At 40.6% G+C, this 13,673-nt stretch overlaps 1 protein-coding gene across 2 annotated transcripts; it reads left to right on the top strand.

The window, feature by feature from the left end:
* The first annotated feature begins 364 nt into the window (after window positions 1-364).
* On the top strand, window positions 365-13,329 carry LOC148018298 (paired amphipathic helix protein Sin3-like 3). Of its 2 annotated transcripts, none has more exons than XM_087662004.1 (25): window positions 365-792; window positions 1,320-1,443; window positions 1,544-1,654; window positions 1,809-1,958; window positions 2,053-2,236; window positions 2,313-2,411; window positions 2,718-2,897; window positions 2,968-3,322; window positions 3,529-3,662; window positions 3,852-3,927; window positions 4,112-4,141; window positions 4,263-4,546; window positions 4,648-4,802; window positions 5,072-5,199; window positions 5,327-5,581; window positions 6,492-7,190; window positions 7,290-7,348; window positions 7,474-8,184; window positions 8,289-8,389; window positions 8,545-8,683; window positions 8,763-8,915; window positions 9,005-9,165; window positions 10,462-10,573; window positions 10,657-10,787; window positions 11,172-12,363. In XM_087662004.1, the coding sequence occupies exons 3-25, from the start codon at window positions 1,584-1,586 to the stop codon at window positions 11,257-11,259; spliced, it is 4,455 nt and encodes a 1,484-aa protein (XP_087518130.1). In that variant the 5' UTR covers window positions 365-792; window positions 1,320-1,443; window positions 1,544-1,583; the 3' UTR covers window positions 11,260-12,363. The 2 variants fall into 2 exon arrangements, with proteins under 2 accessions (XP_087518130.1, XP_087518131.1); XM_087662005.1 differs by lacking the exon at window positions 11,172-12,363 and adding an exon at window positions 12,370-13,329 and having other exon boundaries at window positions 366-792.
* Window positions 13,330-13,673: the final 344 nt, after the last annotated feature.

Raw genomic sequence — 13,673 nt, 5'->3', positions numbered from 1 at the left:
TAGATCACACTTTACATGACTATGGTAATGCTTGAACATCATCAGAGAAAACAAAATTGGAGGTGTGTTTGACATTGCCGTGTGGATTTGACATTGAATGAGCATGTAGCACAATATGTAGCAACAACTGCGCCTCCAAGGAAAAGCCTAGGTGAGGTTGTTTTATAAGCACTGTTGGGATGCTATCAAGGCAAATTTGGGTGGCCACAGAGATATATAGAGACTATCAAGGCAAATTTGGGTGGCCTCATAGATATAGAGATTGGACATTCGACCTAAACTCTCGAGAGAGGGAGAAGGGGGGAGGTCGGAAGGGTGTGTGCTCTTGTTGTATTGTTGTTGCTTCTTCTTCTTCTTCTTCTTCTTCTTCTTCTTCGTGTGTCCGTCATCTCCAAAAAAAAACAAAACCCAGGGGAAAAAGAAAAAACTCCCAACGAACCACCCTCGCTCGTTCTCTCTTTCTCCTCTCCTCTCCTCTCTCTCTCTCTCTATTCTCTTCTATTCTTCTCTCTTCCTCTATTCTACTGCCATATGCTTCTCGAGCTCCACGATTGCCGCAGCTTCTCTCCATTCTCAGCGTCCGCAATAGGCCTCCCTGGTCCTCCCCCATCGCCATAGCTATCCTTCTTGCACTCCACACACCCGGATCAACTCCGCCATTTATTATATTCTTGCCTCTTCCCTCCCTGCGTGCGTGTGTGTGTGTGGTTGCTCCCTCCCCCTCTCCAAATCTCAGCTCGGACCGTTCAGCACGGAGAATTCGGCGCAGGAGTTGCAATCTTCCATCTCCAGGTATGGATATCCCTTCTCTGATGCCTTCCGCCATGGGCCACACGCGAGGTCTGTTTCCGGAGTCCATTATCCCTCGCGCTTTTCCTTCTTTTGTCTGTTGTTGCTCCTCCCGTCCGCTTCTGAGTAAGGTTCTACCGGTTTTGTTCTCGGTTGTGAATCGTTACTATTCTCGCATTCTCGCTTGATCGCCTGCCAGAAGCATCCTGCCCCTCCCTCTCACGCAAGCGTATCCTTTCATGCCTTAGCCCTTGATCAAAGCCTGTATGACACAACGCCTTTTTTTTTTGTTGGTATTATTGTAGGTCATTGCTTAACATCGCCTTTACTATTATCTTTTATTCTCGGTCTCAATTTTCGCAAGTCACTGAGAGCATGGCTCCCTCCCGTTTCTCTTTGTCGTAGGCGGACAAAAGTGTCATTTTTGTGTGTAAGTGTAGATAACTGCCTCTGCACTGCTCATTTAGGCTTTCTCTCTATGCTGGCTGTCTGAGATTTCTGACGATTCCGTTTGGAATGTTCTTTTGCAGCTGTCCTACTGTGTCCTTAATGTGGATGGATCATGAGAATGGTGCTTAGGGCAATTTCTAAGAGCTCACTAGGAGGAGGAGAACCGCAAAAGCAAACTTCGGGAAGGATCTGTCCTTGGTGCATGTAGGTGAATGTGACGCGACGGCTTTTGGTCCAGCTCTCTGATATTTACGTATTGCTGTGAAGAGCACATGCTTATGATCTGTGTGTGTGGACAAGACAGGGTCTTCATTGAGGTGTCTAGTTAACAGGTACAAAACACAATGAAACGGTCCAGGGAGGAAAGCACAGGTGGGCCGCACTTGAAACGGCCTGCTACTTTCCGTGGAGAAGCGTAAGCACTCAGCTCCTTCACTCATGGCTGTTAATTCTGAGTAGCTTGTGTGTATGTTGAGATTTCTGAATGGAGGGCACCCTTTTTCATATTGTCAATGCTAGCATGTTTCAGTTTTTAATCTATGTGCAATTCTTTTGTTTGTTGAATGTAGGTCTGGTCCTGCACATTCAAGTGCAGGATCTCAACGTCTAACCACAGATGATGCTTTGGCCTATCTTAAAGCAGTGAAGGACATGTTCAAAGACAAAAAGGGGAAGTATGATGAGTTCTTAGAAGTGATGAAAGATTTCAAAGCACAGAGGTTTGAACTAATTTCTCTTTGGTCTTGCATTCATGGTCGCTTTTCGTGGAGATCTGTCAGTGACCGAGTTTATGTTATTTTCTTTCCATTGCAGGATTAACACTGCTGGAGTGATCACGAGAGTGAAGGAACTTTTCAAGGGCCATCCTGACCTGATACTTGGTTTCAATACCTTTCTTCCAAAGGGCTATGAAATCACTCTTCCACTTGATGAAGAATGTCCAAAGAAACAGCCAGTGGAATTTAATCAGGCCATAAGTTATGTCAATAAAATCAAGGTATTATCACAACACAGTGCCCAGCAGCAGTTTATTTAACAGGCACATGTGTTAATTATCTCATCCTTGACTGCAGACAAGATTTCAGCACGATGAACAGGTCTATAAGGCCTTTTTGGAAATTTTAAATATGTACCGCAAGGGGAACAAGTCTATCAATGAAGTGTATCAAGAGGTTAGCACACTCTCCCATATATAGCACCTTCTAGGGTTTGCTATGTATCTTTCCACACAGCAAATCGTAGAATGTTTCTCCAGTGCATGTTTTTCTGTGTGTTCTGTACCTCTGCTTGCTGGGTAAAACTTCTGGGAGGCTATTGCTCATCCAATCTCAATGCCTATCTGAGTTTTATCACAAAGGTAGTCATGTTTGCTTGCATTTGTACACCCCTTTTGTGTATATACGTATCTGAATTTTTCAGGTTATTGCCTTGGAAGCTACCATTTTTTGTTACTTACTTGAAAGGTATGGTGATTCCAGGTTGCAGCCCTGTTTAGGGACCACCAAGATTTACTTGAAGAGTTCACCCATTTCCTACCAGATTCCAGTGGTGTTGTGCACCCTCTTCCAAAGATGTCAGGAAATTCGATACCCCGCAGAGATGATAGGGGTTCTAATGTGGCTGTTTCCAGGCAATCACAAGTTGACAAGGTTGTGAAGGTAAGATCAGATCTGTTAGCTGCTCCTTATGTATAGTCCGATTACTTAATTGGGAAATCTTGTATGGCAGAGAGAAAAATTGTCGAGTGCTCCATTAGATCGGGACCGCAGTTCTGAGAAACACATTGATAGAGAACATCATGAGCGCCTTGTTAAGGCTGAGAAAGAGCAGCGCAAGAAGTTTGAGAAAGAAAGAGAGAAAAAGGATGAAAAGGACCTGAAGGAAAGAGACAAAGAAGAAAGAGACTCAGATCAAGAGCAGGAGAAAGATCTAGATGGTTTGCAGCGTTTGCCAAATAAACGCAAGTCAGCTCGCAGGGCAGATGAGTTGATTCGCAAGCAAGCACAAGTTGTCGATGGTAGTGGTGGATTTACTGGACCTGCTGCCACTATATCTTCTGCAGAAGACAAGAAGGTTCCTAAAAGTATGTGGTAATTGGGTGTTAAAATTTCAGATTTGATAAACCATTATAAGGTCTGCTCATTAGAAACCTACTGTTCAAACTATTGGCCCTCATTATGTTAGTTGGCATTTCCTTAATCAAAGTTGATGGTGCTGTGCTGAGGGATCTTAAGAAACTATTGTAAACGTATTCCTTACATATGCTTTTTTGTTGAATGTTTCCTGCAGTCCTGCAAAAGAAGCTTCCATTTTTTGAGAAGGTGAAAAGCAGATTGAGAAGCCAGGAAACATACCAGGAATTTTTGAAATGTCTAAATTTGTACAGTGAAGAAATAATTACTCGGGCAGAATTGAATAATCTGGTAAACCATCCTTTCCGGCTTTCTGCATGAGAACACACATAGGTTGCAAAAAGGTGGCCTTTCATACTTTGTACTCCAATTAAGTGCGTGATGTTTAGGGTCTAGCTATGAATTCAGTCAAAAGGGTAGATTCTTTTTTCAGTGATGCTAAGGTTGTCATCAACTCAAACATTTGCTCCTTCCTTTCAGGTTTATGATTTGCTGGGAAAATTCCCAGATCTTGTTGAAGGCTTCAGCGAGTTTCTCACTCTGTGTGAAACTAATGGTAAGGCTTTACATTCTTGATACCAACATAGCTGTAGAAAGTGAAAAGTTTGATTTCAAGTTAAATTGAGGGAACGTTGGCCAAGTAGGCAGTTGAGTATCTTGATTCTGACTAAGATTCTTCCTGTTTTATTTGATTATGATGCCATTTGCTGTTTTTGACTCCTCTTCATCTAATTTTGCAGAGGGATATCTTGCAAATGTTGTTAGTAAAAGTAAGTAATATTTTAGAACTTGCTTGCACAGTTACTAGATAATGAAAGTGTTGCACAAAGGAAAGAATTGTCATTCTCAAAGTGTTTTAGTACTTCTTTTTAAATGCACATCACTTTACAGAGCTTGGGGATGGCGCATCCCTGAAGCCAAAAGTTGAAAAGGACAGAGAGAAAGACAAAGACAGAGAAAAAGACAAGGAGAGAGAGCGTGAGAAGGATGGAGATCGGGAGCGAGAGAGGGATAGAGAAAAAGAGCGAGATAAAGACAAATTTCTATCTCATGCTTCAAATCATAAAGTTTCTTTGCTACCAACTAAGGAAAAATACATGACTAAACCAATATCGGAGCTAGATCTCTCAAATTGTGAGCGTTGTACTCCTAGCTATCGGCTTTTACCAAAGAATGTATGTCTTTCTTGATTTCAAAACAATGTTTCATTCACATTGTATTTCTTAACTTGGTGGGCTCATGATCTCCTGATTTGTGGCAACATTGCATTTTGCAGTATCCAAAGCCAGTGGTAAGCTATCGAACTAAGTTGGCACATTCTGTACTCAATGATATATGGGTTTCTGTCACATCTGGCAGTGAAGACTATTCGTTCAAGCACATGCGCAAGAACCAGTATGAGGAGAGCTTGTTTCGCTGTGAAGATGACAGGTAAGCAGTTGCGGAAATTCTGCTGCTTTGCTTGGTTTTTACTCATAAATTAGGAATCTGTTGCTGTTAGTTCTGTATTAAGACTCCAGACTTTTTATGTTTTAGTAAAGTTGTAAATTAGCACTTTGTGACCTTTTTTAAGCTGTGATACTCTAGGATTTTGTGTTTGATTTGTGTGTAAGCATTCTTATTCATTAAGTGTCCATATTCTTTTCTGAAAGTGCTTACATTTGTGCCATCTGTCATGGAATCTTTTTTGTGTTTGCTAGATTTGAACTGGACATGCTTGTAGAATCTACTGCCATCACAGCGAAACGCATGGAAGAATTACTAGAGAAGCTGCAAGAAACTAATGGCAAGCAAGATGTTCAGATTCAAGTGGATGACTATTTAACTGGTGGGCTTCCTTATAAATCTGAAACAGTTCCAAATGCATGGTGTCTTTGTGGTTCTTTCTCACTGCAATCCTTTAATGTTGGGAAATTGTCGAGACTTAACATGGCATGGTTGATTGTGATCATTAGCTATAAACCTTCGATGTATTGAGAGGCTATATGGCGATCATGGACTTGATGTCATTGAGTTGCTGCGCAAAAATCCGGCAGTGTCCTTACCTGTCATCTTGAGCCGCCTGAAGCAAAAGCAAGAAGAATGGTCAAAATGCCGTGCAGAAATGAATAAAGTCTGGGCAGAGGTCTATGCCAAAAACTATCACAAGTCCTTGGATCATCGCAGTTTTTACTTCAAACAACAAGATAAGAAGAGCTTAAGCACAAAAGGTATATGATTTTCTCTTCTTTTTATCAGCCTAACTGGTTTATGCCCTACAGGCTGAAGTTGTTTCTAGGACAATGTTTTAGACAATTAAAAAACATGCTGTAAATGTAGCATAAATAAGATATGCAAAGGATGCTATCAAAAAGTATTCACTAAGAAAAGGATACTGCACAGTCAAGCAAGATAAAAATGCTAATCGACAGTATTTGGATATTACTTATTCATCTTGTCTGCTTTTAATTCTACTAGGAATTACACATATAATTAAAGTGAGGCCTCATTGTAACACATTCTACTGTGGCTTCGTGTGTGTGGGGTACTTGGTAGCTTCTTGTACGATAGGGCCATTTGCAACTGGCCAGCTTTGGACTCTGGAACAGTCTTTTTATCTTTTAGCGCATTCATATTTGTTGGACCTACATGACTTGCTTACAAAACGTGGAGCATTATTATACCTATGTGTCTCTTTATGCCTACCCATCTCTCTCTTTTGTTCTCCTGACGAATGACTGGGAGCTAGATGCCTAGAGATGCTTATGTGGCTCCTCTTTGACTCACCTAATCAACTACTCATTAAGAAGCATGTAGGGACTTCTGAGGATGTTGACCTACCATTGCCTTAGAGTCAACTTATCAAGTTAGTTGCACTAATTGTGAGAAAAAATCATTGGCTTGGTTGAGGAGTCTAGGTAGTGTCTCTTTTAGACAGTTATACCTTTGGAACTTAAAGTTCAGATGTGTGTTGTGTTTGCTATTCATTCGAATGGGCTTTGACTTTACTGGTCAAAATTGTGGATGTTGCCTAAACTGTATGCAATGCTTTCAATGAGTATGGTGATAGTGAGTCTATTGCGATGCTTGGCTATATCATGCTTTGATGTCCACTGATCAGTCTAGCCTCTTCTTCTGCAGCTTTATTGGCTGAAATCAAGGAAATTAGTGACAGAAAGAGAAGGGATGATGATGTTATTCTATGTATTGCTGCTGGAAATAGGCGACCTCTGTTCTCTGACTTGAGATTCGAGTATTCTGATAACAGCATATATGATGATTTGTATCGGATCATCAAATATTCAGCCGACGAAGTCTGTACAACTATGGAACAATCAGATAAGATCATGCGGCTTTGGACAACATTTCTTGAGCCTTTTTTTGGTGTCCCTTCTAGACCACATGGTGCAGAAGACACTGAAGAGGTTGCAAAAGCAAAGCCTTTTGATGTCAAAGAAAGCGGAATAAGCAATGGTGAGAGTGATGGTAGTGTTGCAAATGGTGGCAATTTGGAGAAAAAGGTGCAGAGTTCAGCTGTAGAAACAAAAAATAGCACACCTCCTATTGATGATCCGACCACGGCATCTAGTCAGATTGATTTAGGTAAGGCAGACAGGTCAGGCTCAGGTGTAGCTATTGAAGAGATGACTATGCTATTATCTCACACTGATGATAGAAGGGTTGATAGTTCTGAGCCTGGATTGCACAAGGCTGGAAATGTTCAAGAAGACAAAGTAAAAGTCTCAGGGTCACATGCAAGCACTTTAGAGGTGCACAATGCCTTAAAGATTACCGTTGCAGAAAAACTTGGTGATTATAAACATACTGGACCTGAATTAGGTACCCTAAGCACTTCCCTGAGTTGCTTGTAAATATATAAATATAAATTTGGCATCTTGCTATCATTAACATCTTGTTTGTCCTCATTTTTTTAAACAGGTGCTATAATTTCAAGGTCTACCTATGTTGGTGCTGAAAGGGACTTCTCAACCATAGAGGTCGGTTCTCTTTTTTTGGGTAAAGTCTTTTAAATATTGTTGCAGCCCCTAGGTAGGACATTTTGTCAGGTTTGAATCTGGGTAAAGAACTTACTATTGAGGTTCTTTTGGATGTGGAATTACAGGAGATAGACAGGAAATCAATTGGTTTAAGGAAAGAGAGTAAGTTGCCAGGGCAGAAGGTGGATCCCTCAGCATTGAAATCTTCTCGAGATGAAGTTGCTGGGGGGCCATCTTTGGGTAGATTGGAAAGAGAAGAAGGTGAATTGTCACCCTCACCTGAAGTGGAGGAAAGGCACACTGACATTTATGTGTCTGGTGATAACCTTTTGTCTCTGACAGGCAACACAGCAGCAGTGCAGGTGCTGGAGAATGGTGTTCCCAAACATGTTTTGAATGGTCGCACGGATGACGAAGAAGATGGTGAGTGTGATGGGGAGGCTGAAGGAGAACATGATGCAGATGCTGATGATGAAGGGGAAGAAAGTGCACAGAAAACAAGTGAAGATAGTGAGAACGCCTCAGAGCCTGGTGAGGAAGTTTCTGGCTCTGATTCGGGTGATGGAGATGAATCGCATGAAGATAATGAAGAAGATGAGGATGAAGATGAAGAACATGAAGGCAAGAATGAGAGTGAGGGTGAGGCCGAGGGGATGCCGGATGTTCACGATGGTGAAGGCGATGCATCATCTTTACCTGCTTGGGATAGATCTCTTTTGTCGTGTTTGCCATTAGCAGCTCATGGTCCTTCTATTGCTTTGAATTCTGCTTCGGACAAAGATTCAGTAGTGTTCTATGGCAATGATGCACTCTACATCTTATTCAGGCTCCATCAGGTTTGCTATCCTTTCCTACCTGTGTTTCTTTATTTGAATTATTCAAGCTGTTAGTATATGCTGGTGTTCTCTGGTCTAATTTTGAGTACGTTATGCTGCTTCAGACCCTATATGAGCGCATTCTCTCTGCCAAGATCAATGCAAAAGCAGCAGAACAGAAGTGGAAGTCTTCTAAAGAATCTGCTTCTCCTGACCTTTATGAAAAGTACACACTGAACTTTTACTTGAACTGCATAGTGGGCTAGAGTTTTGACATCTTTTGTATAGCAGTTATACTTGATCTTGCTTATCTGGGGCCCATTGTGTGTGTGTGTGTTGTGGTGTTTTGCCACCTTTTTGGGGGTGGGGGATCCTGTTCAGGTTCATGAGAGTTCTGTACAATCTGCTTCATGGGTTTGCTGATAATGCGAAGTTTGAGGATGATTGTCGGGCAATCATTGGAACTCAATCATATGTCCTTTTTACTTTGGATAAGCTTATCTTTAAGCTAGTCAAGCAGGTATTGTTCAAACTCTTCAGTTTAATTCAAACTGAATGAGTATAGTTATGTCATTAATCGAAACTATTTTGTTGTGCAGCTCCAAGCTGTAGCATCTGATGAGATGGCAAACAAGCTGCTTGCACTATATGCTTATGAAAAATCACGTCCTCCTGGAAGTTTTATAGATGTGGTATATCATGCAAATGCATGTGTGATACTGCATGAGGAGAACATCTACAGATTTGAGCATGTAAGTAGGTCTTTGGACTTAAAAATGGTCATTCCGTGAGAATTGTCAGATTAGTCCTTCATAATACTGTTTTTATGTGCATGTTTTAGAGGTCAAATCCCAATCAGCTTTCTGTCCAGCTTATGGAAGGTGGTCCTGAAAAACTGGAAGTAGCTGCAAATGCTATGGATTCAAAGTTTTCAAAGTATCTCAATGAATTTCTACTACCTGTTTCAGATTTACGAGAGCGACGGCCTGTCTTCTTGTCAAGGTTTGTTGTGTGTTCTTTGTGCTTTTCGTGTCACTGCTAAACCTATTGCCCAAAAAGGTATTGGGTGATGGTGTCAAATATGATGTGACTTGTGACATTTATTTGACAACCGATCATCCACCGTTTTAGCTTTTGACTCCCATAATATGAATTGTCTGCGATTTGACTGCATGTAAGAGCCCATATGTTACATGAATGTGTCCGAACTTATCACCCACTTGTGAAAGCAGAACATAATAGTGAATTCTTTTTGAAGGAAGGTAGTAGTGTGACCAAGGTCAAAACTTTCATGGATGTGACTTTGATGTAGAGTTTAGGAGTGTGACCAAGGCCAAACCTTAAATGAATGTGAGGTTGTGGTCTTTTAACATCAAGACTGAGGATGTGCAAGCTCACAGCCATGGAAGTCAAAACATTTTCCCCCTCTATCGGTGTGCCTAGAAGATGACTATGGAGTGATTGGGAGGGTGATGAGACATGCATCCTGTTATATTTTGGTCCTGTTTACACATGGCCTGTAGGAGAGGTTCTTGTTCTCCATTAAAAATTTACTTCTTTTGATGAAAAGGTATAAGCACTATGTGGCTGTAACAAAACTGAAGCAAACTGAAAAAAGTGGAGATGGCTGGCCAGTACTGGGTTTGGTAATGCAATGTATATTGCCGTGCCTTTCTTATATGGCTGTAACAAAAATGAAGCAGATTGTGCCAGCAAAAATTGGAAAGGGTCACTGGTGGCTGATCACTTTGGGGTCTCAGTAGTGCAATGTGACATGAACATGCCCCTCTTTGGAGGAGATAAAGCTGTAAAATAGCATTCTCTTGTGCTATGTATGGATGTGTTGGATGGTATATCAGGATTGGATTATCTATCTATGACTTCATCATTCAGACATGCCATGCAATGCACTGATATTCTCCCATCTTGGACAGAATTGGTAGGTCCAGATGACTGCTCTGAAATGAGGATGGGTCTTGCTCTCTTTTCATTGGTACTGATGAAGAGTGGCAAGGCCAACCTAAATCAGAAGTTGGGAGCTTTGCAGGGTCTGATGTCAGCTTCATTATGCATTTCCTTTCCTTGTGTTTGACATGGAAATGGTACTGATGAAGAGGGGCAAGACCAACCTAAATCAGAAGTATTGAGCTTTAGTAGGATCTGATGTCAGCTTCATTATGTATTGCGTTTTCTTGTGTTTGACATGGGAATTCTTTATTTGAGGTATTTCTGTTCTGGTTGTGTTTATACTTTGGATTTTGAGTTTATTTTATTTCTATTGACTGTGGATCATATCAGGAACAAACATCATTTTGATGAAGATGATGAACATGCAGTAACGCTCAAAATTATGAAAAATGTTTGTGTTGCCAATGGGCTTGAGTACAAGATTTCTTGCAATACTTCAAAGGTATAAAAACTCTCTTACAGTGCTCTATTTTGTATAAATTTGGGACCTATGCATGTTCTGATATTAGCTTACTGTTTTTGAAGGTCTCATATGTCTTGGACACAGAAGACCTGCTTTATCGCAGGAAAAGGAAGAGGGAGGCCTCTGATGACAGTAGGAGGGTGCACAAGTTTCACAGGTGGATTGACAGTTTAGCAAGCCGCAAAGTGGATAGGTATTGGGTCTGAATTAGTTTAAAGTGCACTTTCAAAATTCATACTTGATTGGTTTTTTCTCTTCCTTGTATAGAGATTCGTCTCCAGCGTGTGCATTCTTATGTTGAAGAGCAACTAGGACTATTAAAGGTCAATAGGTCCATGTATCTTATTCTATTCCATATAAAAGCAGAAGTTTTCAGTATAAGTGGGTAATTAGAATGTTTGTAGTCTCTAATTGTGAAACAGTGAGCAGTTCACTTGTTTTTAGAGCTCATAAGAGTCACAAAGCTTCACTTTTGACTCCTTTTTTTTTACTGTTTTTGTCCTGTGACCAGTTCACATAATTAGGTCCCCCAATAGAGGACTTATCTGACTGTGTAATACTGTATGCTGCAATGTAGAGGCGATGAACCAGACTTTCTCAAATTTGGGACAACCATTCAACACAACCAAACATGTCTAGCAGCTTTTGTTGGCCCCATGCTGTGATTCTAAGTGTTAATGCACCTGATGCTGTTGGCGTGGACAGCAGTCATGCAGGCTGTTTCTGAAAGATGGGTTATGTATGGGCAAGGATTGCATGTGCAGCTGGTGGATAGTTGGACAGCTGATTGTTGCTGACATGTTTGGGCAATAAAATAAAACAATAAGTATATTTAAGTTGTGACTGGTGACTCGATGGTCATCACGATCATAGTTGTCAACAAGTACCATGGATATTTTAATATTGCATCTGTTGGGCAATAAAACAAAATGATGACTATATTTGAGTAATGACTGGTGGCTGGATCATGACCTTGATCATGGTCATATACTTGTTGTTTGTTTTATTGCTTGACACATGCAACATTGGAACATCAACCAAACATTAAATGTGCCATGGTAGCAATGACCGACTATTTACTGACTGCAGACATGGTTGTTGCCCACATGACATGTATTTCATATGCAACCTGCATGACTGCTTTCAACGCAAACACATTGCTTCCCTCCATGGGATGTCTTACGTCATCAGGTGCACTAAAGTGCACAATATGGCCCTGGTCCGTCTAGGAAAGAACTGGCTTGCACTTCCTATTCTAGCTAAAAGATGATGTGAAGTGTGTGCAATAGAGGAGGGCATCACCTTTCTTTCTTTACGCACGTTTGAACCTGGTTTCTATATTGGTGCAATGACCTGATACATCCACACAAGTGTTCTGTTTTATAAAAGCCTGTTATATAAGGGTTGTAGAGACTTGTATAATCATCTTTCTTTCTTTGAGCATGTTCAAACCTTGTTTTTTAATTTGTGCAATGACTTGGTACATCTGCAGATGTAGATCCACAACAGTGTTCTTTTATATAAAACCTGTTATTTAAGGTGGTAGAGACTCATATAATCCTGTACACAATGGCATAGTGCTTCTAGTATGTTTGACTTCTGGTTGAGTCACTAAGTCCTACACAGATTTCCATGTCACTGTTTTGAGGAGGCTTTGATGTTTTCAAAACACATGGCCATTTCATACTGATGTGTATTAAGGTTGACATCATATTGTTTTATGTTTGACTGGTGCTTGATCTTGGTTATCTCACTGCTACTTGTCCTCTGAACAGATGAATAGCTACATGGAAGCTCATGCTTTAAGTGTTTTGCCCTTTGCTTCATGTATTGTACATTGATACCATGCTGGCTTCAGCATTTCACAAAAGCGTGCAATGCTGTTGTTAAGAACGGCTTTGAAGTCGTCTGCTATGCACAACCAATTCAACATGTGTTGCAACCGAAACGGGGGTCCTTATTTGCTAGTTGGAGATTAGCTTGGCAGAAGGAATATTATTTACAAGGCATTGTGCTCCTTTCTGTAACGTATTACACATTGATTCTGGCTAAATGGACTTAGCAAGAGCAGAAGTGCATCTTCTTGATGCATATTACTGCATCACAAGTGGACCTAAGTACAGGTCTTTGTACCCTCTAATCAGCAGACAGAGGTAATGTTCTCATAAAGATAATATTGGATGGTTACAACTTGAGCAAATTTTGGGACTTCCAAAATTTTTAATTGTGTTCTGTTTAAGCATGCGACAGCTTGGACTGAATTTTTGAAACAAAGAAAAAGGGAACAGGGCTGAGTCAGGAGCTTTTTACAAGGATACTTCTGACTCCTGGCTATTTTGTGTAATATATGCAATATATATATCACGGTGACATGGGATGCACGCTTGGCAGTCAAACTTGTTGCATGAACATGTGGCAAGGCAATCGATGAACAGGCATGTTCTGTTAATGACACTTTCTAATGTATGTGCCAGTTATTCACACAACTGTTGATGGTTTACACAAGGAAGCCGACATTGAGGGAGTTTTGATGCATTTTTGAAGTGGAGTTAGACATACTTCTCCTAATACCCTCAGACAAACACTGGAGTCTTTGTACAGTGGTCCATATTATTACTGTTTCACTTGCAAGTTCTTGAGGAGTTTTCAATCTGTATAGTTCAGAATGCCAAGATAGCGTTTAAACTGGGCTGTTATTTATATCAATTTCAATTTGTATGTTTCAATTTTCTTTATTTTCTGCATACTGGTGCGTATGGTCTATTAGTTGCAAGAGGACAATTTGTTTTGAGTGCCATCATAATTTGTTTTGAGTGCCATCATAAAGTTTTCACAATGGTTGTGTAGGGGTTCAGGGTATTTAAATTTTCATCAAACAGAAAAGATTTTGGTTGATGCATCATGTTACTGTGCGTAGGAATTGTTTCTGCTTATGGTTATCATTGCAACAACTTGGAGAATTATCATTTCTAGTGGACTTGAAGAGAGCAACCAAGAGTGGTTTATGTTGGACTAACGCCAGTGGGGAATTCAGGATGTTATATTTTTACTTATAACCTGTGCGTGATCATTCCTACAT

This window comes from Lygodium microphyllum, chromosome 21 (genome assembly GCF_053477565.2).
Source record: "Lygodium microphyllum isolate KBCC chromosome 21, Lygodium_microphyllum_v1.1.10, whole genome shotgun sequence".
Classification (NCBI taxonomy): domain Eukaryota; kingdom Viridiplantae; phylum Streptophyta; class Polypodiopsida; order Schizaeales; family Lygodiaceae; genus Lygodium; species Lygodium microphyllum.
Note: the sequence above shows the minus strand (reverse complement) of the source record. Positions and strands in the feature narration are given on the sequence as shown.

Excerpts from the sequence above, each read along its gene's own strand:
- LOC148018298 (XM_087662004.1), top strand. The coding sequence starts at position 1,584 with ATGAAACGGTCCAGGGAGGAAAGCACAGGTGGGCCGCACTTGAAACGG. Across the intron at positions 4,803-5,071 it reads TTTCGCTGTGAAGATGACAG|ATTTGAACTGGACATGCTTG; the intron begins GTAAGCAGTTGC and ends TGTGTTTGCTAG. Across the intron at positions 8,390-8,544 it reads TCTCCTGACCTTTATGAAAA|GTTCATGAGAGTTCTGTACA; the intron begins GTACACACTGAA and ends GATCCTGTTCAG.